Source organism: Strigops habroptila, chromosome 7, assembly GCF_004027225.2.
Source record: "Strigops habroptila isolate Jane chromosome 7, bStrHab1.2.pri, whole genome shotgun sequence".
Taxonomy (NCBI): domain Eukaryota; kingdom Metazoa; phylum Chordata; class Aves; order Psittaciformes; family Psittacidae; genus Strigops; species Strigops habroptila.
In genome coordinates this window covers 16,135,620-16,153,211 of record NC_044283.2, presented here as the reverse complement: position 1 = coordinate 16,153,211, position 17,592 = coordinate 16,135,620, and the positions used below count along the sequence as shown (strand labels likewise).

General features: G+C 40.9%; 1 protein-coding gene across 10 annotated transcripts in view; it reads left to right on the top strand.

Moving 5' to 3' along the window:
• The window catches only part of LDB2 (LIM domain binding 2), a 388,950-nt gene extending 387,100 nt beyond the window's left edge, over nucleotides 1–1,850 (top strand). For 5 of the 10 annotated variants that reach the window (XM_030492989.1, XM_030492995.2, XM_030492992.2 and 2 more), the window contains one exon: nucleotides 548–1,850. In XM_030492989.1, the coding sequence (XP_030348849.1) occupies nucleotides 548–778 (231 nt within the window). In that variant the 3' untranslated portion in view covers nucleotides 779–1,850. Of the gene's footprint in view, nucleotides 1–512 lie in introns of all 10 variants that reach the window. The other 5 variants (XM_030492990.2, XM_030492996.2, XM_030492997.2 and 2 more) reach the window with 4 other exon arrangements.
• The last annotated feature ends 15,742 nt before the right edge of the window (nucleotides 1,851–17,592 follow it).

Below are 17,592 nucleotides of genomic sequence, written 5' to 3'. Positions count from 1 at the left end.
GTAACAGAATGTCAAGTATATTGGATGCGTAAAAGGGCTTGGCTGGCTATGGATAAGAGTTACCATCTTATTAGAGTGCTGTGCTCCACATTGGAGAAGTCTGAGGATAAGAAATGCGGTTTCTTTTAAACTACTTTTAAAATACGCATCTCACCAAGTTCCAGCCGAGACACATCCTGGTGCCTTTCCAAATAAAATGGCTCAGGAAAGAATTATTTGATGAAGGCTAAATATTTCAAGCAGGAGTTTAAGGCAGTTCCATGGCCTGCTTATTTGCTTAAAATCATGCACGTTTCAGTCTTCCTGCTTCTCAGTTCTGGGGTTTCTGAGATCCAGAGCCATGAGCATGCAGCTAGAGAGATGTGTTATAGCTTTTCATTTAAATTAGCAATCAAGTGTAAGCCTTTTTCCTGGTTCCTACTAAGCAGGAACTTTGTTGTTCAAATGTCACAAAGTTAAGAGATGCAAATTCTCTAACATAACTTTTTTAAGTTGATTTTTTCTCTCTCAAGGTTTCCATATAACAAATATTGGGTGCTGTTCACAGGATGTGATGGTGGTAGGAGAACCAACTCTGATGGGCGGCGAATTTGGGGATGAAGACGAAAGGCTTATCACTAGATTAGAGAATACACAGTATGATGCAGCAAATGGCATGGATGATGAAGAAGATTTCAACAATTCACCTGCACTGGGAAATAACAGCCCATGGAACAGCAAACCTCCTGCTAACCAGGAGACTAAATCTGAAAACCCCACACCACAAGCTTCCCAATAGGTTATTCTGCAGCAGTACCCACTGCAGTGCGTGTCAGTGGGTTATTAATTACTGTTGCACAGCATTCTTCAAAGTAAAATTTAAAAAACCACCTTTCAATGGATATCATTTCAAAGTATCTATTTCTAAACTAAAGCTATCCAACTTTTTTAATTAGGGAAAACTCTTGTATAAGCTTCCATATACATTTCTTGGAAGCATTCACATGCAATGTGATACTGGCACTGACCTCAGTTAAAATAATTGAAAATTAAATAGCATCTCATGGCAGATTTCTGACAATGCATTTTATTGGAAGGGGTTGGTTTTTTTCCTCATCAAACAATGGCCATATTTAAACAAGTCATCAGTGCTCAGGATCTCATTAAGGTAACTATGTAAAACTTTTTACAATTGTAATATATTTTCTGCTTTTCAACTTGCACCTGAAATTTCTTGTTTCAGAAAAAGATCAGTTTTTAAGGAAAAGTAATTTCAAGTAACTTTTGTTCTTTCCTTAACTTTTCTTTCATCAGTTGAACATTTCAAGGATCCAGCATTTTTCATTTACGTTTAGCTGATGCCAGTAGATACTCTTTCCATCATTTAATAAAAAAACCTGAAACAAGAAATGTCTTTTTTTCATCAAAGACATGAGAAATATTTTTATGTGGAAAAAGACACCCGGTCCTATGAGAGTTTATGCTTTGTAAAATTGCTGTCGATCCAGATATTTTAAAGCCATGTAATCCATTAACTTTGTGGGCAGCTTAATAAATCTAAAACTTTTGTGTTTTTATTATTGTACCTGAGTTGGCTTTGTTGTTATTTCTTTTCATAGTATATTTCTTGTATAATATTTTTGTAAAGCCCTCAAACCTTTTTTTGGTTTAGCTTTTTTTTTTTTTTTTTTTTTTTTTTTTGGTTGTGGTGTATTTATGTGAAACTTTATAAGAGAAACTAATTTTTTTCATTTGCATATTAATATGTTCAACTCATCATGTAAAGACACAGTGAGTCAGTGTGTTATATAATACAACTGTATTTTATGTATGCTTTGCCAATAAGTGTGCCAATAAACTGTGTTAACAAATATGCTCTTATATGGTGCATTTACAGTTCCTTGCATGCAAAAGACACACGCCCATGTGCAGGATGATGCACCAGCAATTTCTGGAATTGGTGTTTCACTGAATTACAATGTTCTTCCAGCAAAAAAGGAAGTCTACAGTTCAGGTGTGAATCACTTACAGCTCAATTTGGTTAGAGGCTCTTTTTTTTAACATTAATGATGTGTAACACCGTGGGTCGGTAGCAGCAGTGAGAGCTGAGAACAAGGGAGTGAGGACATCCAGCAAGCACGCCTCCACCCTGAACTCTGCATCACTCACCTTCCAGGGCTGGGGCTTATCACAGCAGGGATTTCCACTCTGCTGAATTCTGTCTGATAGCTTTATGATGAGTCCCTCAACTGGGGCTGAGAGGATTTTAAAAATTCTCCTTCTTTCTTCCCTTTGCTGTCAAATCACTTGTTCACAGGAGCAAGCAAAACCCCTGGGCGGGTGCAGCCGCTCTGAATACAGCCCAGTGTGTAAAGCCCCTCGGCTGAGCCCGGAGGCACCCACCTGCATCCCGAGGCAGCTGAGAAGCCCTGCAAGGTGGCAAATACTTACAAGGAGAATTACCAACACAGAGAGATACTGAATCTACACAATCCTGCCTTTTGTGCAGGGGAGTGAGGTTTTGGTCTTGACTGAAACTATACTTTTCTGGATGTGATTCCAGCAAATACTTTTGAAACTACCCTTGGAGAAGACATACAGGGCAAAGCACCCTGTGTGGCCACTTGGTTCCTCAACAGGAGTCAGCTCCCTCCCTGCCCAAAGGATGAACCTCAGCTGCCAGCATGGGTCCCATTCTCCTGCAGGCAAAATCCTGCTTTGATGAATCTTGGTACCTATGGTAGGCCCCACAGGAAGGTAGCCTAAAAGACACTATGGGATTCTGTAGGAGCTGGAGCACGAGGATATCAACTGTAGGATAGAATTTAAAACGAACTGAATAACAAATGTGACTGAGTGCATCAGCACAGATAGCAGTGCTGCTCCTTTATAGCATTTGCAGGAGGTGAGTAACTGTAGGTCTATCATTCAGTGACTATATCAGCCCCAATTTTTCCATGTAAATAATTAAATTCACAATGTATTCCATTAAGGCTCCTATATAGCTGCTATAACATTACAATTATACAGTGTAATTCTAATGTTCAAAAACACTAATCATTCATATTACATTTCCATGAGCACACTCTAAAAGACGTTCCTTATTATTAATCTTTCGAGACTGGCACTACTATTTCAATTTTTAAAAGATTTATGATGTCATATTACTCCTGTTGTTTCAGTAAATAAACATAGGAACACTTGAAAAATGGGTAACAGGCTCCTTAGAGTGCCGTCCTTGAATTAATCTGGAAGGACACCTTCTCCATTTCTCCTCAAAAACCCCGTCTACAAGCTATCAATCCACCCTATTGCGGTTGGGGTGAACAAGAGATGGAGCTAGCTGATTTTATTTATTCACTTATTTATTCTTAAAAGACATGTGCAAATGGGCTGGCTCAGTGAAGCTGTTTGAGGTGGGCAGCAGCTGACCACGCAGCCTCAGCATTGCTGCTTCCTTCGGTCCCATGCCCTGGGCTGCTACATGAGCTTTTCTTTCCATGTTTGAAATGACACGGTAAACTCATCAAGACGGAGCCTATGATCCTGTGTCTGATCCCATGTGTTTGTGCCCTGTCCTTGGGAACACTCCATATAGGTAGAGAATTGAGGTACAATGATCACATTAACTACTGGACTTTATGCCTTTTGGTTGTGGGTTGCACTTAAATGACACTGCAGCTTCGTAACTATCTGATGAAGAAAGCAGAAAAGGTGAATGATGATCACAGGTGAGTCAAAATAACAGGTTCATGAGAGCTGAGGTTGCAGCCTGAACAATGAAAGCTTGAAACCAACAATTAATTTTACCGTAATCTAATCTCACCACCTACAAGAACATTGTATCTCTCTCAGAAATTGGAAGGAAATAATGTTGTTGACACTTTCCTCTGGGGAGCCCTGCAATTATTAAAAGGAGGAAGGAAACTTATCTCATGATGCTGAAATACGTTCAAAGAGAAAGCTCTTGTTTGTTTTAGCAAAATGGAGGGAAATGCTGGCCCTGAGAAATGCCCTCACAAATCAGAGAGAGGAAATTCCAGCAATTTACTTAGAAAAGCAGAATCACATAATTAATAAAGTGACTGAGTAAGAACACTGATAACTAAGCTGGTTGCTGTTTCAAAGGACTTGGACCATGCAAGAGCCATAAGCACTAGTGGGTTCTGTTATTCTTTGAATCGCTTTGTTCAGGAATCTTGTTTTTGGTCTTGGGTCAGGAGAATCCCCTTCCCAGAGAGCTCCCACCTCACTTGGGGCCACCTGCTGGTCTCACCAACTGTGCTTGATGAGAAGACTGCAGTTCTTAAAGCTCCTTCTTTCTCTCTTTTCACAACAAGCAGAGATAAGCAATATTTGCAGCTTTGTAGTCTTCTCAGAAAGAAGGTGTCCTCTGGTTTCATCATCTGTGCGTTGGTGTGTATGAATGTAATAATGCTGTAGGATAATTCAATCTGTAAGGGACCTTGGGAGGTGTAACTAGTATTTGTATGCTTGCAGCATCATAGGGCTCTGTGAAAGTCACGAGTGGCTGATTTGTAACCTTGGTACTGGAGAAGGTACTAGACACACACATTATAGAAGTGTAACTTGTGTCCTTGGGGAACAGAGCAAAAGTACCCACTGAGCAGAGGTAAAAAGTACCCACTGAGCAGAGGTACCCACAGAGCCAAGGAAAAAGTGTGCAGAGAGAGGTGGGGCTAGAGGGGAAGGAAACCACTGAATGGAATGGCAAAATACTGGGCATTACTGGGTTTTCTCTAAGAAAGAAGTTCCTTGCCCAGCCTCTGCTGCAAAACACCATTAAAGGAGCCTAAATGATAGAAAAGCCGTAAGAACAGGCGAAATTTTGCAATTTCATGGCCTCCATGAAAATCCCATTTTAGCAAAGACAGGATGAAAGAGAAAACATGGATGATTGATATTGAAGGAAACCCAGTTTGTGCCTAATATATCCTGGAGAACTGCTAATGGAAATTGAATAGTCCTGAAAAAATTTCCTGAGAGTGCAACTCTGATCAAGTAGCCCTATGATGATATATTGCACGTCCAAATTAAAGTTGCCCTGGGGCACAAGTTACCCCAGCAGCTGGTTTTACTGTGTAGGACTGGATGATTTGTATGTTTTTTCTTGCTTTTTGACAGCATATTTTTATACAAGGCTAAGGCCCAAATCTTCTACTATGTAAGAGGAGCTACTGAATATTTAACATCCAATAGAACTGATGTTACGCTGGTATATCATTATGCTTCTACCAGGAAGCCTGGTGGTACCCCAGCATTGCAGAATGGCAGCTGGTACCTTTGGATAAAGAATCACTTATGGAAGTCTCTAAATGTATGGACCATGCTGCTATCTTTCATGAGAAAATATGAATTTTCACTGAACACTCACAGTATTAAAATCTGTTCTAATTTAGTGTGTTATTTTGACAGTGAGTAGTACTAGTTCTTTCCAAGGGAAAGGTTTTATTGGGAACAGTGATGGAACAAACTAACTGTAGGAGCATTTCTTCTATGACCCTATGAGTCACTTCTGAAATAAAAGAATTATATCCCTTACACCAAGAAATAATTTCAATGGGTCTATGGGCAGTCTTAATCCATAAGCACATTTTAAAACACCATTATGCAGTAAAGATGACATCAGAGAATAATACATTTGTGCATACAGAATCAAAACTTTATAAAAAGCATCCAGCCACAACAGAGCACAACCACTCCAGCTCCCCAAGAAACTCATGACTGTGCTTCCATCAACTTTACAAGGAGCAGGAAGAGATTGATAAGCTTCAGTTTGGATACATTACTAAATGCATCCTGGATAGCTCAGGTGCTGAATGCCATTACATCATATTAGCAGGGGAATGTGCTTCAGCTGAACCCAGATAATATGCCCACCCAGCATGCCTCCATGCCTATTGGACATCCCCATTTAGGATCCTTTAAGCCTGTGCTCATAACTGGAGCCCAAAGTTCTTCAGGTTGGTTTTTTTTTCTTTCTGTGCGTGCTTGGGGGGATTTTATGGGAGTGGAGAGGTTTTGGGTTTGGGTTATTTTTTTTTTTTATTTTTACAGTGCTCTATGATAAAAATACTTCTCGGGTGTCCAAGATCTTACCAGTTGTGAAGTTGTGATGTGGCATGAGAACAGTTGTTAGAGTATGTTTGGGGTGGGGAGGAGCAAAGCAGTTTTTATATCATGCTAAAATGAATTCTGTCTGATCTCTGGAGATCCTCAAGTTGTGTATCGCCCCAGTTTAATTAATAGCTCTCTCTCAACAACTCTGAATTCATCTGAGATACTATGTATAATTATATATTGAACAGCTATAACGTATAAAGTTAGAATCTCCTTTGTAAGTGCATTAGGAGACGTTTTAGCAAATGCTTGATATGAAGCAGGCATTTAACACTCCTTATCACATTCGACTGCAACTCTCATTTCATCACATAGAGTTTTATCCTCCCTGAGTGATCTCTTGGGGGGTCTGAGTACTGGAAAAGCTTTTAAGAACTGTGTTTGGTGCTTTCAGATGCTGGGTCGAGGGGATTTTTTTCTATTCGATTTTCTTTCATCTCTCTTTGATAGCTTATGAAAATTTGTTTGCCGCTTTGCCCAAAGTTTTTAACTTTCCATCTTCTTCTGGTTACGTGTAAAACAAAATGCAGGACTCGCTTGTGCTCCACACAGACAAGCTCATCAAAACCAAGGTGGGTTGCTCCTGGGTTGCCAAGAGAGATCAAATTCAGCAGCCAGAAGGCGTGAAATTTAGGAACTGATGGATGCTGGGGCTTGTGTCTGTCTTTGACTGAAACCTCCATTTTGAAAGGGAATTTTCAGCTGTTTTCTTTGAGATCTCCCTCCAGGTTAAACTCATGTTCCAAAGGGTGATAACAAAAGGCGAGCAACTGAGACAGCTATCTTTTCATACAGGTTTTTCAGCAGCTCTATGACTCTCTGTGCTTAAATCACCAGCTCCTCTGATGTGAATCAGCTGTGAAGTGCTGCAGGAGCTCAATTTACAGGAGCGGGGCTCACAGCTAAAGTGTCCCTGGACAGTGATCAAGAACCTTTATTGTGGTTCCCGAGCTTTGTAGGAGCAATGCAATTTCAGTTTTGCATATCACAGCTATCTCCTCTGCTTTGTATCAACAGGGACAGGGAGTTTCAGGTTGGCTTTGCTTAGCAAACTTCCATGTTTTGCTGTTACTTCAGCCTAAGGGCTCAGAAAAAATATAACAATCAACCTTCTTTCTCCCAGAAAATGTATTATTTTTAAATATTCCCCTCCCACAATTCTTTCTTTTAAGTCAGAACTCCCTTGAGAAAGGCCTAACTCACTAATTTCGTACAGCAGCATTTGGCTTTACTGTAGATGCCAGCTGCGTTCCTGTGAGGGAGGGGAAAAAATACTAATGGTCAGCTTATAATGAGTAACTGAACAGTGGTACTCTGCAGGGAGACAATGTTTTTAAGTTGAAGACCATGTAATAGTGGGATGTGGGCTTTTTAAATGGAAACAGAGTTGTCAAGTATGATTTTATTGTGAGACTTGCGGTTTAGCCAGTTCTCAAGTAGCGAGAGGAACTGCTGGGGAGGGAAGGAGTGGTCTGTATACTAATTGCCTTTGAGCAGTCTGACACTTCAGAAAGTGGCACTCTACAAGACAGCAGTTTCCAAGAAAATCCCATTTACTGGGGAAGAAAACTGCTATCAGTAATAAAGGAAACTTTCCAGAGATGGGCCTCATGCAGGCTCTGCCAGGTACCAGGGTGGGCACATAGCTACAAGGCCAAGACTTGAAAAGGAAATGGAAAATTTATTTTACTTTTTATTCATTTTATTGATTTTTTTTTTTTTTAATCATCTGTGATAACACAGGTCAGCACCAAAATTTTTCTGTTCTTTTAACTGCATCACTCTCCTTTAACTGATTAACAGATGAATTAATTTGAAATAACCCTTGAGGTAAAATAAACAATACACATGGGCAGTCCTACCTTGAAATCAGTGGAGTCATTTTGTCACATCAAAGTCCTGGCTGCAGCCACAGCTTTTCTGGGACTGTTAGACCAGGTCACCTACACCTCACCCTCCAGCTGAGCACCTCGCAATCTCCAATAAACTGGTGCTTCCCCACTGGGAGGGTTTGTGGCCATTTGACTTTCCTGCCTATGACTGCAGGCTTCTATGAAACAGCTAGACTAGATGTACCAAAATAATAATCCTCAAAATCATGATTTCTTACATTTTATTTTATTAAACCAGAACCTTTTTGTTTGGTTTGACTCCACTTTTTCTTTTGGTTCCTTCCAAGTATTGAAATTTGAACTTATACTTTGATAATTTTTTTTCCAGATTTGATTTTCATGAAGCTACAAGCACCACAAATTTGATTTTGATTTAAAACAAACACTTAAAAAATGCTGCAGCTAAAAGCTAAATATAAAAAAAAAGTGCCTCTGATCCAGCCAGGGGTGGGCTGATGAGGTTCCCTTCTCAAGGCTCCTGACTAAGCCACGATGCTGCAGAGTGAATTACACAGATCATGTCCTGCCCAGCTCTCTACAGAAATATGCTTGTAAACATTGCAGAGAGGTAGCTTGAAGGACACACGAATGATATAGATCACCCAAAGCATCAGCTATTCCATCTTTCTCCTCTCCTCCCTTCTCCAATTCCCTTCAATATTTGAAAATAGGCTAATCCAGGAGAGTCACAATAAAAAAACCCAAAACATAAAGAATTGTCAGCTCTGGCTTTCCAGGTACAACACACATCTCAGCTGGTGTTTTAAATGTGACCAGAAGTGAACAGCCCTGACTGCAACATATCCTTCATTGGCTGGTACCACCCCTCCACCTGAGCATCTACAATTCTGTGCTGAAGCCACTCAGCCTTTTACATGACCCAAGACACTTGTATGTCTTAACGTTAGTGAGTTCTGAGTGGAGCTGTGCCAATTTGGATCCCTTTATTAGCAGTATTAAATTCCATTGTGCAGGTATATCCACAGCTGTGAGTTATTCAACATAAACTCCTACTGAAGTAGAGAATAGGCTGCAAATAACCCACCAGGGAACAATTCCTTAAGTGCTAGTCATCCAGCAAATTCCTTTATTCTCAGTTTTTATAGCAGGATTATTCTATGTAGAGGATATGTTCAGGTTATAATGTATTTGATTATTTATAGCAGATATCTCATAGGGTGAGCTCCATTTTTAAATGGACAAGGCTTATTGGAACTAGACAGATGTGATGTTAATTTCCAAAACTAACCTCATTTTCAGTGGAGCCTGTGCTATTGCTTGCACTCTTGAGAATATCACTTTTCTGGTAATTTTTCAAACCCCCAGTTGTTTTCCTACTAAGCCTACTTCAGCCTGTGATTTCTCTGTTTCCCATACGTTTCCTTCATGGTTATTCCTCTTTCCTAGGCAAACATTTCCCTCCCCGAACCACCAAATGGACCCCCTATGTGGGAAAAAAAACCCCAAACCTGCTCTTTTTCTGTTCCACTCTTCATCATCCCTTGAGATACATTTTCAGTTCTAGGGACGTTCAGTTCTAGGGAAGCCCCAAGAGCAGGTTTTGCCTACTTTAACTTCTCATTAAAACACCTCCTACCCCACTGAATGGAAACTCCCTCCTGTGCCCTGCCACCTGCCTGAGCCACAAGCCTGCCCTTTGTGCTGGGAAATACCTTTAGAGGATATACATACACCCTTTTTCTAATGCTGCTGCATCAGCCTAAGGACGGGTAGACCTTCACACAATTCTTGCTGGTGTCTCCAAGTCAGGCTATTGGCGCAGCACAGTTTAGTCCCTTTTTGAAGCCATTGCTACACTCTGCCTCCTCACCCCCTCTTTCCTACTTAAAATACCTTTATCAATCCAGTAGCTCTGTTGAGGACTTCTATTTCTTGTACCAAGGGTGGTGTTGAGCAACAGCTCCACATTCAGCTTCTCTGCCACCCTCCTGCTTTCATAAAAGTGGTCCCATTACCCATCCTTTCTGCCTGCAGGTGTCAGAGAAGCACGTCAGCACAAGGCTGGCTTTGGTCCCACTGTGTAAACGGGCTCTGCAGGGACAGTAGATGTGCTAGGGCAGCAGCCAGGCAGTGAAGTTTTAGCAGATGCTGTGCCCCTCTACCTGCAGCTCTGTCTGCCCTTTTCCTCCATGTGATGGAGAGGCCAGTTCTGGAATGTATATTCATGAGGTTATTCCACACTGAGCTGAGCCATTAAAGTGCATTGCCTACAACTAAGGCCCTGTTATATATTTATTTATTTATTTGATTATTTATTCATTTGATTGTATATTTATTTATTTATTTACTTCTTTATTTTTGCAATCCCATGCACTTATGGAGGCACACTGGTGTGGTTTCAAAGTGCTGTGCATGGTTTTTATTTGTGTGGCTTTCATTGATTATTTTTTTTTTTACTTTTTTTTAATAGAAACTTTTTTTAATAGAAGCAAAATCCTCCAAGTGCCACTCACAGTGCTAGGATTTCACTCCTATCCTCCCTAGCCTTTTTTTTTCCAGACTATTCAGCCAGCAATATTCAGGGCTTTTCTTAATGCCTTCCATCTCCTCTGCACTGCTGGGAAGGGGCCAGCCATCAGCCAAACAGCAAGTAAATAGACTGCATGCACTTAGTGTAGTGACAGGCACATATGTTTTTAGTGAAGAGTTTATTTGCCAGAAGAAATGTAGTTTGAGAATTCAGGTCAACTTTTGGTGAATCACTTTGAACTAATAAATATAAGAGGTGAGGACAGAAAGATTTCAGAACTGCAGAAAAAGTTTGTATCAATTTTTCTGAAACAAATCAGCTCTGTTTAGTTGGGACAGGCTACTCCTGTTGCCAGTACCAAAGGGGGTGAGGGCAGTAGATTCTCTTGCCCCAAACACAGCATTTTTAAGAGGTGTTTAATAAATCCATTTCCTTTGGCACCCATCATTCCCCCACCCCAGCCTTTGCCCCAGCTCTCCCCCTTTCCTGTGCCAAAACTCCTATTTCCAAATCATCTATTACAATTATCTACATCCCTTGATCCTTCTCATGAACATGCTCAGGTCCTACGTGGAGAATCCCCAGCCTCTGCCATCCCACATTTCTCTTTCTAAAGCTCTGCAGGAAACTCTGTTTGTCCAAACCCACCCAGAGCTCTCCAATCTCAAGCACCTCCACAGAACGTGCCCAAACCCACCCTCTTCTTGCTTCAGAGACCTGTATCAGAGCTGGTACTTGGCTCTTCCCTGTTGGCTCCTGCAGCCCACTGTGCCCATCTTCACCCCCTTAAAAAGCCTCTGACTGTGCTCCACCAGTGGACAAAAGATCCCAGAGGGATGCTGCACTCACCAGTAGTACAAAGTCCTGTCCTACCAGGCCTCCAAGGGCAGGAAAGGAGAGTTATGATGGGAGAAAATCTGATGTACAGAACCTGTTTACAGGTTACAGTCACAAGAGACTGAAATATCATTTATATCTTGGCAAAAATGTTGCCCTTAACACTCATTTAACATGTAAAAGAGGGGGACTCAGTCCTCAGCCTTGAGTGTTACGTGAGGGTTACACTAGAGGGAGGGTGACCTCATCTCCTGTTGAAGGGCAAAGGTGATCTCAATAGTACCTTGGCCAGAGGACAGATTTCAGCTCCAAAGGATGCTGATGGTCTGTGCAGAAATTTAGTCTATGTCTTTCCTTCAAATCAGTCACAGGGGATATCTGAGCTTGGGTTTTGTACCACAACACTGTCCTGTTGGCTATTTAGATGACTCAGGGATCAGACTCCCTTCCATCTACTGTCCCCTGTCAATCTCAAGCTTGGTTTTTGCTGGAGTGAATAAAGAAGCAAGTCCCAGTGAACTAAGCATGATTCTTTCAAGCACACTGAGAAATTCTGGTTGAAACCTGACTCAAAACCAAATTACTTAATTTAACTTCATTTATCTTATTTAATGTATTTATTTAATTGAACACATTAATTAATTTAACTTCCTTTTAATTTAGTAAATCAGGGAACACCACTACTGGGAGAGCTCCAGTTATGTGTCCCTGCCATGGAAGCGCAAAGACATTTTGGTGCCAGGGGAGCTGTCCCAGACACACAGGTTGAAGAGAGTCCAAGGTACCCTGTAGAGAGGTGGCAGTTTTCCACTGCCAGTGGGATAGGTAATTCCACTGATTTTGGTGAAATCAAAAGCTGTAAGGCTCAAAGATCCTGACGTTAACCTGCTACCACCATGCTAAATCCTTGTTCTGGCTTTCTGAGTTTGGTGAGTTTAGCCTGTACAGCTCCTGGCAGATATTTCAGTATAATAGTCCTTCTTCACAGGCACAGCAAATGGACCTCCAAAGAGATTTATGAATGAGCATATTGAATAGCGTTGCATACTTGAAGATGATAGAGACAAATATTGGTGTAATGGACCACATCCTGACGTTACAGCATCGGTTAGGATACCTCTTCCCACAGAGGCATGGCCTATGTCTGCTCTGCATCCCACCCAACTTTGAGCTTTCCAGGCCAGCTACAAAGCTGCCGTCCTCAGCCACACCGGCTGGGGGTCCCCAACTTGAGCATACCCCACTGTTCAAAGCTCATCTCTCACTCACAAAACCAACACACCTGTAGTCTAACTGCGGGTCATTTAGCAAAAGACCTCATTTAGAAACTAACCTACTCAGTCCAACCATCCCTCTTCTTCAGCCACATGTCCTTATGTAGCAGCATTGCTCATTTATATGCTAATTTTACTAAGTCTACTTCAAAGGGAAGAATTGTTTGTTAAAAATCTTACACTCCAGCCTCAGTTCAGACCATCTCATTATTTACCTGCAAATTTAGGGAGTATGGGTAAAAGCTCTGTTCTTTTATGATCTATTGTCTAGGTGATCAAAGGAAACCATTCAATATGAAGATCAAAAAGAGTCTGGCTCCCAGCAGCCCGGAAGCTGGCTCTGCCAACTCCCAAAGTCCGCAACCTCTGTTATAAGTAAAGGCTGATTTTACTATTAAATAACTTTTGATTACAAATTGGAGGGAAAAAATGCCCTTCACATCATTGTCTCTTTACTAAGGTGTTAATGAAACTAGGCTTCATATTGATATTATCTCAATTATTAGTCAAGGAATAATCACTATGTATATGGTGTCTCTATTAATAATCCTCAGATAATGAAAAATATCCCACAGACATAACTAATACTGCTTGATAAATTGCTGGTGGCCCACAGCTAACCCAGATTTTCTTTTTTACATAGATGTACTGCTCAAAGCATTTTTTAAAACAGGAACTCAGACACAGAATTGTTTACTATTTAAAGAAGGCAAAAGCAATGACTGTAGGTTGATGTATATCAAACTGGGACACCTCATGTCCCAGTCTGTTAGGGAATTATGTCAACAGAGTAACACGATGTGAGTAATGAATCCATGCTTTTCAGGGCTGACATAATTCCTCAGCCTAAGGAATTTCAAGAATTGTGTTTTGTAGAAATCCTACTCTTCTAGAAAAGATAACCCATGGGATTTTTCATCTTCACCACAAATAAATGTTAAATAGTATACAGCTTTCTTTTGAAAAATAATGTGAGAAGTGAAAAAGTATAGACATTCGAGCTTTAATATTCCCTTTAAAGTCAACACATTGTTATTCACTATAGTGTGCCTCTTTTCCATGGTATAAATGGCAATAAACAAGAGGCTGAGCACTCAAGTATATTTGGGGGTTCTGCAAGGGCAGCAGAAGGATATTTTGACTTCTGAGATAATGAAAAGTGGGGGGGTTTTACCAAATTACTTGATGCATTTCTGAAAATACAAACAATTTTCCTAAAAATATTAAGACTATTAAGCTACCTCTAGAGAAGAAAAGCCTCCAGTACTGCTAGGAAAGGCATTTTTCTTGTTGCTTGATTTGGGATGTTGTAGCCTTTCCTGACAGTCAGTAGTAAATGAATACCTCAGCAGGTCTTAGATGACTTTTAGTGCTGTTCTAGTTTGGAGCACATCTAAAGCTGATGTTTTGACCAGTTGTAAGTATTAAAGGTCTGATGGCACTTTACAGGAGGGTTGGGGTGTAAATTTTGGTGTCCTGGCCAAATTCCAACACGAGTAATTAAATTCTGTCCATCTAAACTTCCCCCTGTGGCTTTACTTGGCTCAGGTATTCTTAATTTCCTGTCTTAAAATGTTCCACAGTGTTGCAGCGGTGCTGTTAAATAGTTGCCAGGTTTCACCTCGGCAATGTGTGAGATGATTCATACCTTACAGATTTGCAGATAGCTGCACTTCAGCACAGCCTATGAGAGCTGGAGGAAAGGCAGACTAGAACTGACAAGATGTCGCAGTGACTGTTTCCTCCATTTGTTTTCTAATTTTGTGACACTTCAGCAAAAACCAAATAAAATAGCTCTATTTGTTAATAAAATAAATTCCTCTCCTCCTCAAAACCTTCAATTTCTTTCATTCCCAGGAGAGAAGACAGCAGCTGAACAGATTTGTGCAGGGCTAAATGAAAACCCAGGACATGAAGAAAACTGAGATCTACAATTGAACTGCTCTCCTTCCTCACCTCCACAACAGGCAGAAGAACACTTTTCATTTCACATACTCCGAAGCTTTGAGAAATTTCACTCCCAAATGCAAGCTTTATGCCCTGAAATCATTCTTATGGGAGTTTTTCTTCTTAAAGTGTAGCAAAACACCAGAACAGTGCTGAAGGTGAGAAGAGCCCAAGTGACTGTATACTTCAGCTTGCTCTGTTTTGTCCTTTCACTGGCAGTTTAAATGCTAAACAAAGCCTAAATTGCACACACACACCATAAACATAAAACACAGCCTCCAGAAAGTCCTTGTTGAGTATGGTATATGCAAGTCTGCTATTTGACACTCCTACGTTGTTATCTGCCCTGTTTCCTCCCTTAGTTTGCTTCAGCATTGCAAAACTTCTGAACCCAGTTTGGATGGGGCGGGGGAGCTGAAAGTATTCAGTCTCTCACCAAAAACAAGTTAGGGGAAGAAGCTGTCTTCATTAGGGAAGAGAGAGGGGCTTTTCTGTTAGCTGATTTAGCCACCCAAAAACCCAGAGTTGCCTACCTGAATCCATTGCTCAGGTAAGAAGTGGAAAATGAGGCTTTTCACTTAAACATGGCAGTTTGTTGCTTAAGGCTGGAGGAATAACCCTGCCACTTTAACACAAACAACAGGTAGTGTGTCTGCCTTGTGGTACAGCTCATGCATTTATCGTGAGGTAGCAAAACCAGGATAGTAATAAATTGGTGAGATTTCATTCTCATACAACATACTGAAAGCTCTCAGTAGCTATTAAAGTCACTAGGAGCCCAGCAAACACCCACTACTGTCCTCTGCAGTGTCCAGTATAAGAACAATCCCTTGTACAAGAGCAGGGGAAGAGGCTCGATAGTCCTAGTTTTATGTTTTCTCCTGCAAGCCTTGCTTCAGAAATGGATCCCAGCATAGCTCACAGTGAGAGCCTTGTCTGACTTGTCTGCTCAGGAGTTCGGTGAGTTACTGGCTGGATTACAATTGCTTGGCTGCCCAGCCTGCAATCCTGTGCTAGTGAGGGGTAATGGGCAGACTTTTAAACTTCTTTAAATAAAGAAAAAACTCTTTCAGAAAGAGAAAGCAAATATATGCCAGTTTTTATCAATGACAAACACAGAGCAGTAAAAAGGGGGGAAACATAAATGTTGCTTTGGGACAAAAGTGTCTTGAAGAAGAACATCTTTAACTGATCAGGAAGCTCTGGAGGGTGGGCCTAATCTGTTTGGTCTAAGCAACAAAATCTACTAGACTCCTTTTCTGGCAGAAAGTTTTCTAGTCTCAATATTTCCTGAAATGAGATCAGTCAAGGCCTGATCCTGGAAACCTGGAAGCGGTTGAATTCCCAGGAACCACTGTGTAGTACGTTGATAAAAAAAGGAAAGAGTTTTTCTGCTACTCTGAATGAAAACAAAAGTCAAGCACTTTTTTAATTAGGATAATCATTGGCTATGTAAAGCCAAAAAGTGATGAAAAATATGGTGTTGGAAGTCCCAGTAAGTAAAGCTCTGTTTGAAAGTCGAGAGTTTTCTTTGTCCTCTGTGAATGCAGGCAGGGATCATTTGCTTGAACTGCTCTGATCCTGCTGCCCTTAAACATTTAAAACTCCCACTTCAGTCACTGGGAGCTGTGCACACTTCAGAGCTACCGGGTTGGGCTCATAAAAGTCTGTCACTGATTGTATGACACATCGGCACTCTTATGGCTGATTAAAGGAACAGACGTGTCAACAGCAGAGAAGACCTTTGCACAAATAGGATAGCGACACCATGTCAATATTTTCCTAATGTGTGAATAAGTGCTGTGAGGGACAGGGCAGACAATATTCAAGAAGCTGAAGTGTGGAAGATGATTGAGAAAGCTTGCTGAATTCTTATCTAAACACAAAAAAGGAAATATTAAATATTAAATCAAATTATTAATATTAGAATATAATATGTTAACATGACACTTCACCTCCTCTAAAGCAGCCTGTTACCACTTTGCCCTGGATATATAGTCATGCACTAAACAAATGATATTCTGTTACTGCTTTCCAGTATGGAATAAATGGGGTGGAAGAGCTTTGGTTTTGTCAGAAAGAGAAATTTCTAGACAGGATTGGATGATGTGGTTACTAAAGGTGGCAGTAGCAGGGGTATATATGGAGGTCCTGGCCTTTGCAGCATGTAGGGATAGAAGTATGAAACGGTGCTAAGCCACCCTGAAGTCTTCCAGTCCTCGGGGTCTCCAGCTCCAGAACAAGTCCTGTGCACAAAGCAAAGCAGTGCTATTTTCTTTCTGTCTTATGCCTTGTTAAATAAGGCTTGGAAACAGCTAATTGTGTAAGCATAATTCTGCATTTTTAAGATCACAAACTGATCAGTATAATCAATTTAGTATATTTATTTACTTACTCTAAGCTTAAACAGAAATATCACCATCTAGGTATATGGATCCTTCTGAAGAGCCCTGTCCGGTGTTTGGGACCACCTGGGGATCCTACAAACATTTTAACCTTGTCCTTTCCAGTACCAAAGTCAGTGTTAGAGTTTATAGGAACTATTCAGAGGAGACAGAAGGGAGATGGTGGTCAGCCACGTACACAGGCAGGGACTTATCTTCTCAAGAAAAGATTCTTCTTCCCAGTTGTCTTGCATTACAGCTGCTTTGTAGCACATCACAAGACACGAGATCGTCTGCTTTCTCACTAACAAAAAGTTGCCATTTTATTGAGAGAGAGGTTTCCATTTTTCCATTTCCAACAAAGAGAGAGTGGTCCTTGCTTAGCTCATTTTTCCCCTTTGCTCGAGATAGATACATGATGTGTGTTGGGGAATTCATCACCAACTCAGTGTTGCCATTTTTCCTTCCTCCCCACCAGCCTTAAGTCCTCACAGTCTTTTTTCTGACACCTCTTGTGTAAGCCATTCTCAGAGTATATAGGCTCTCTAAAGACTTCAGTGGATATTAGTGCCAGTTACCTGAGTTACCTGCTGTCCTGATTATGACTGTGGGAGATGCTAGTCCATTTCTGACCACAAGAAGGCTTG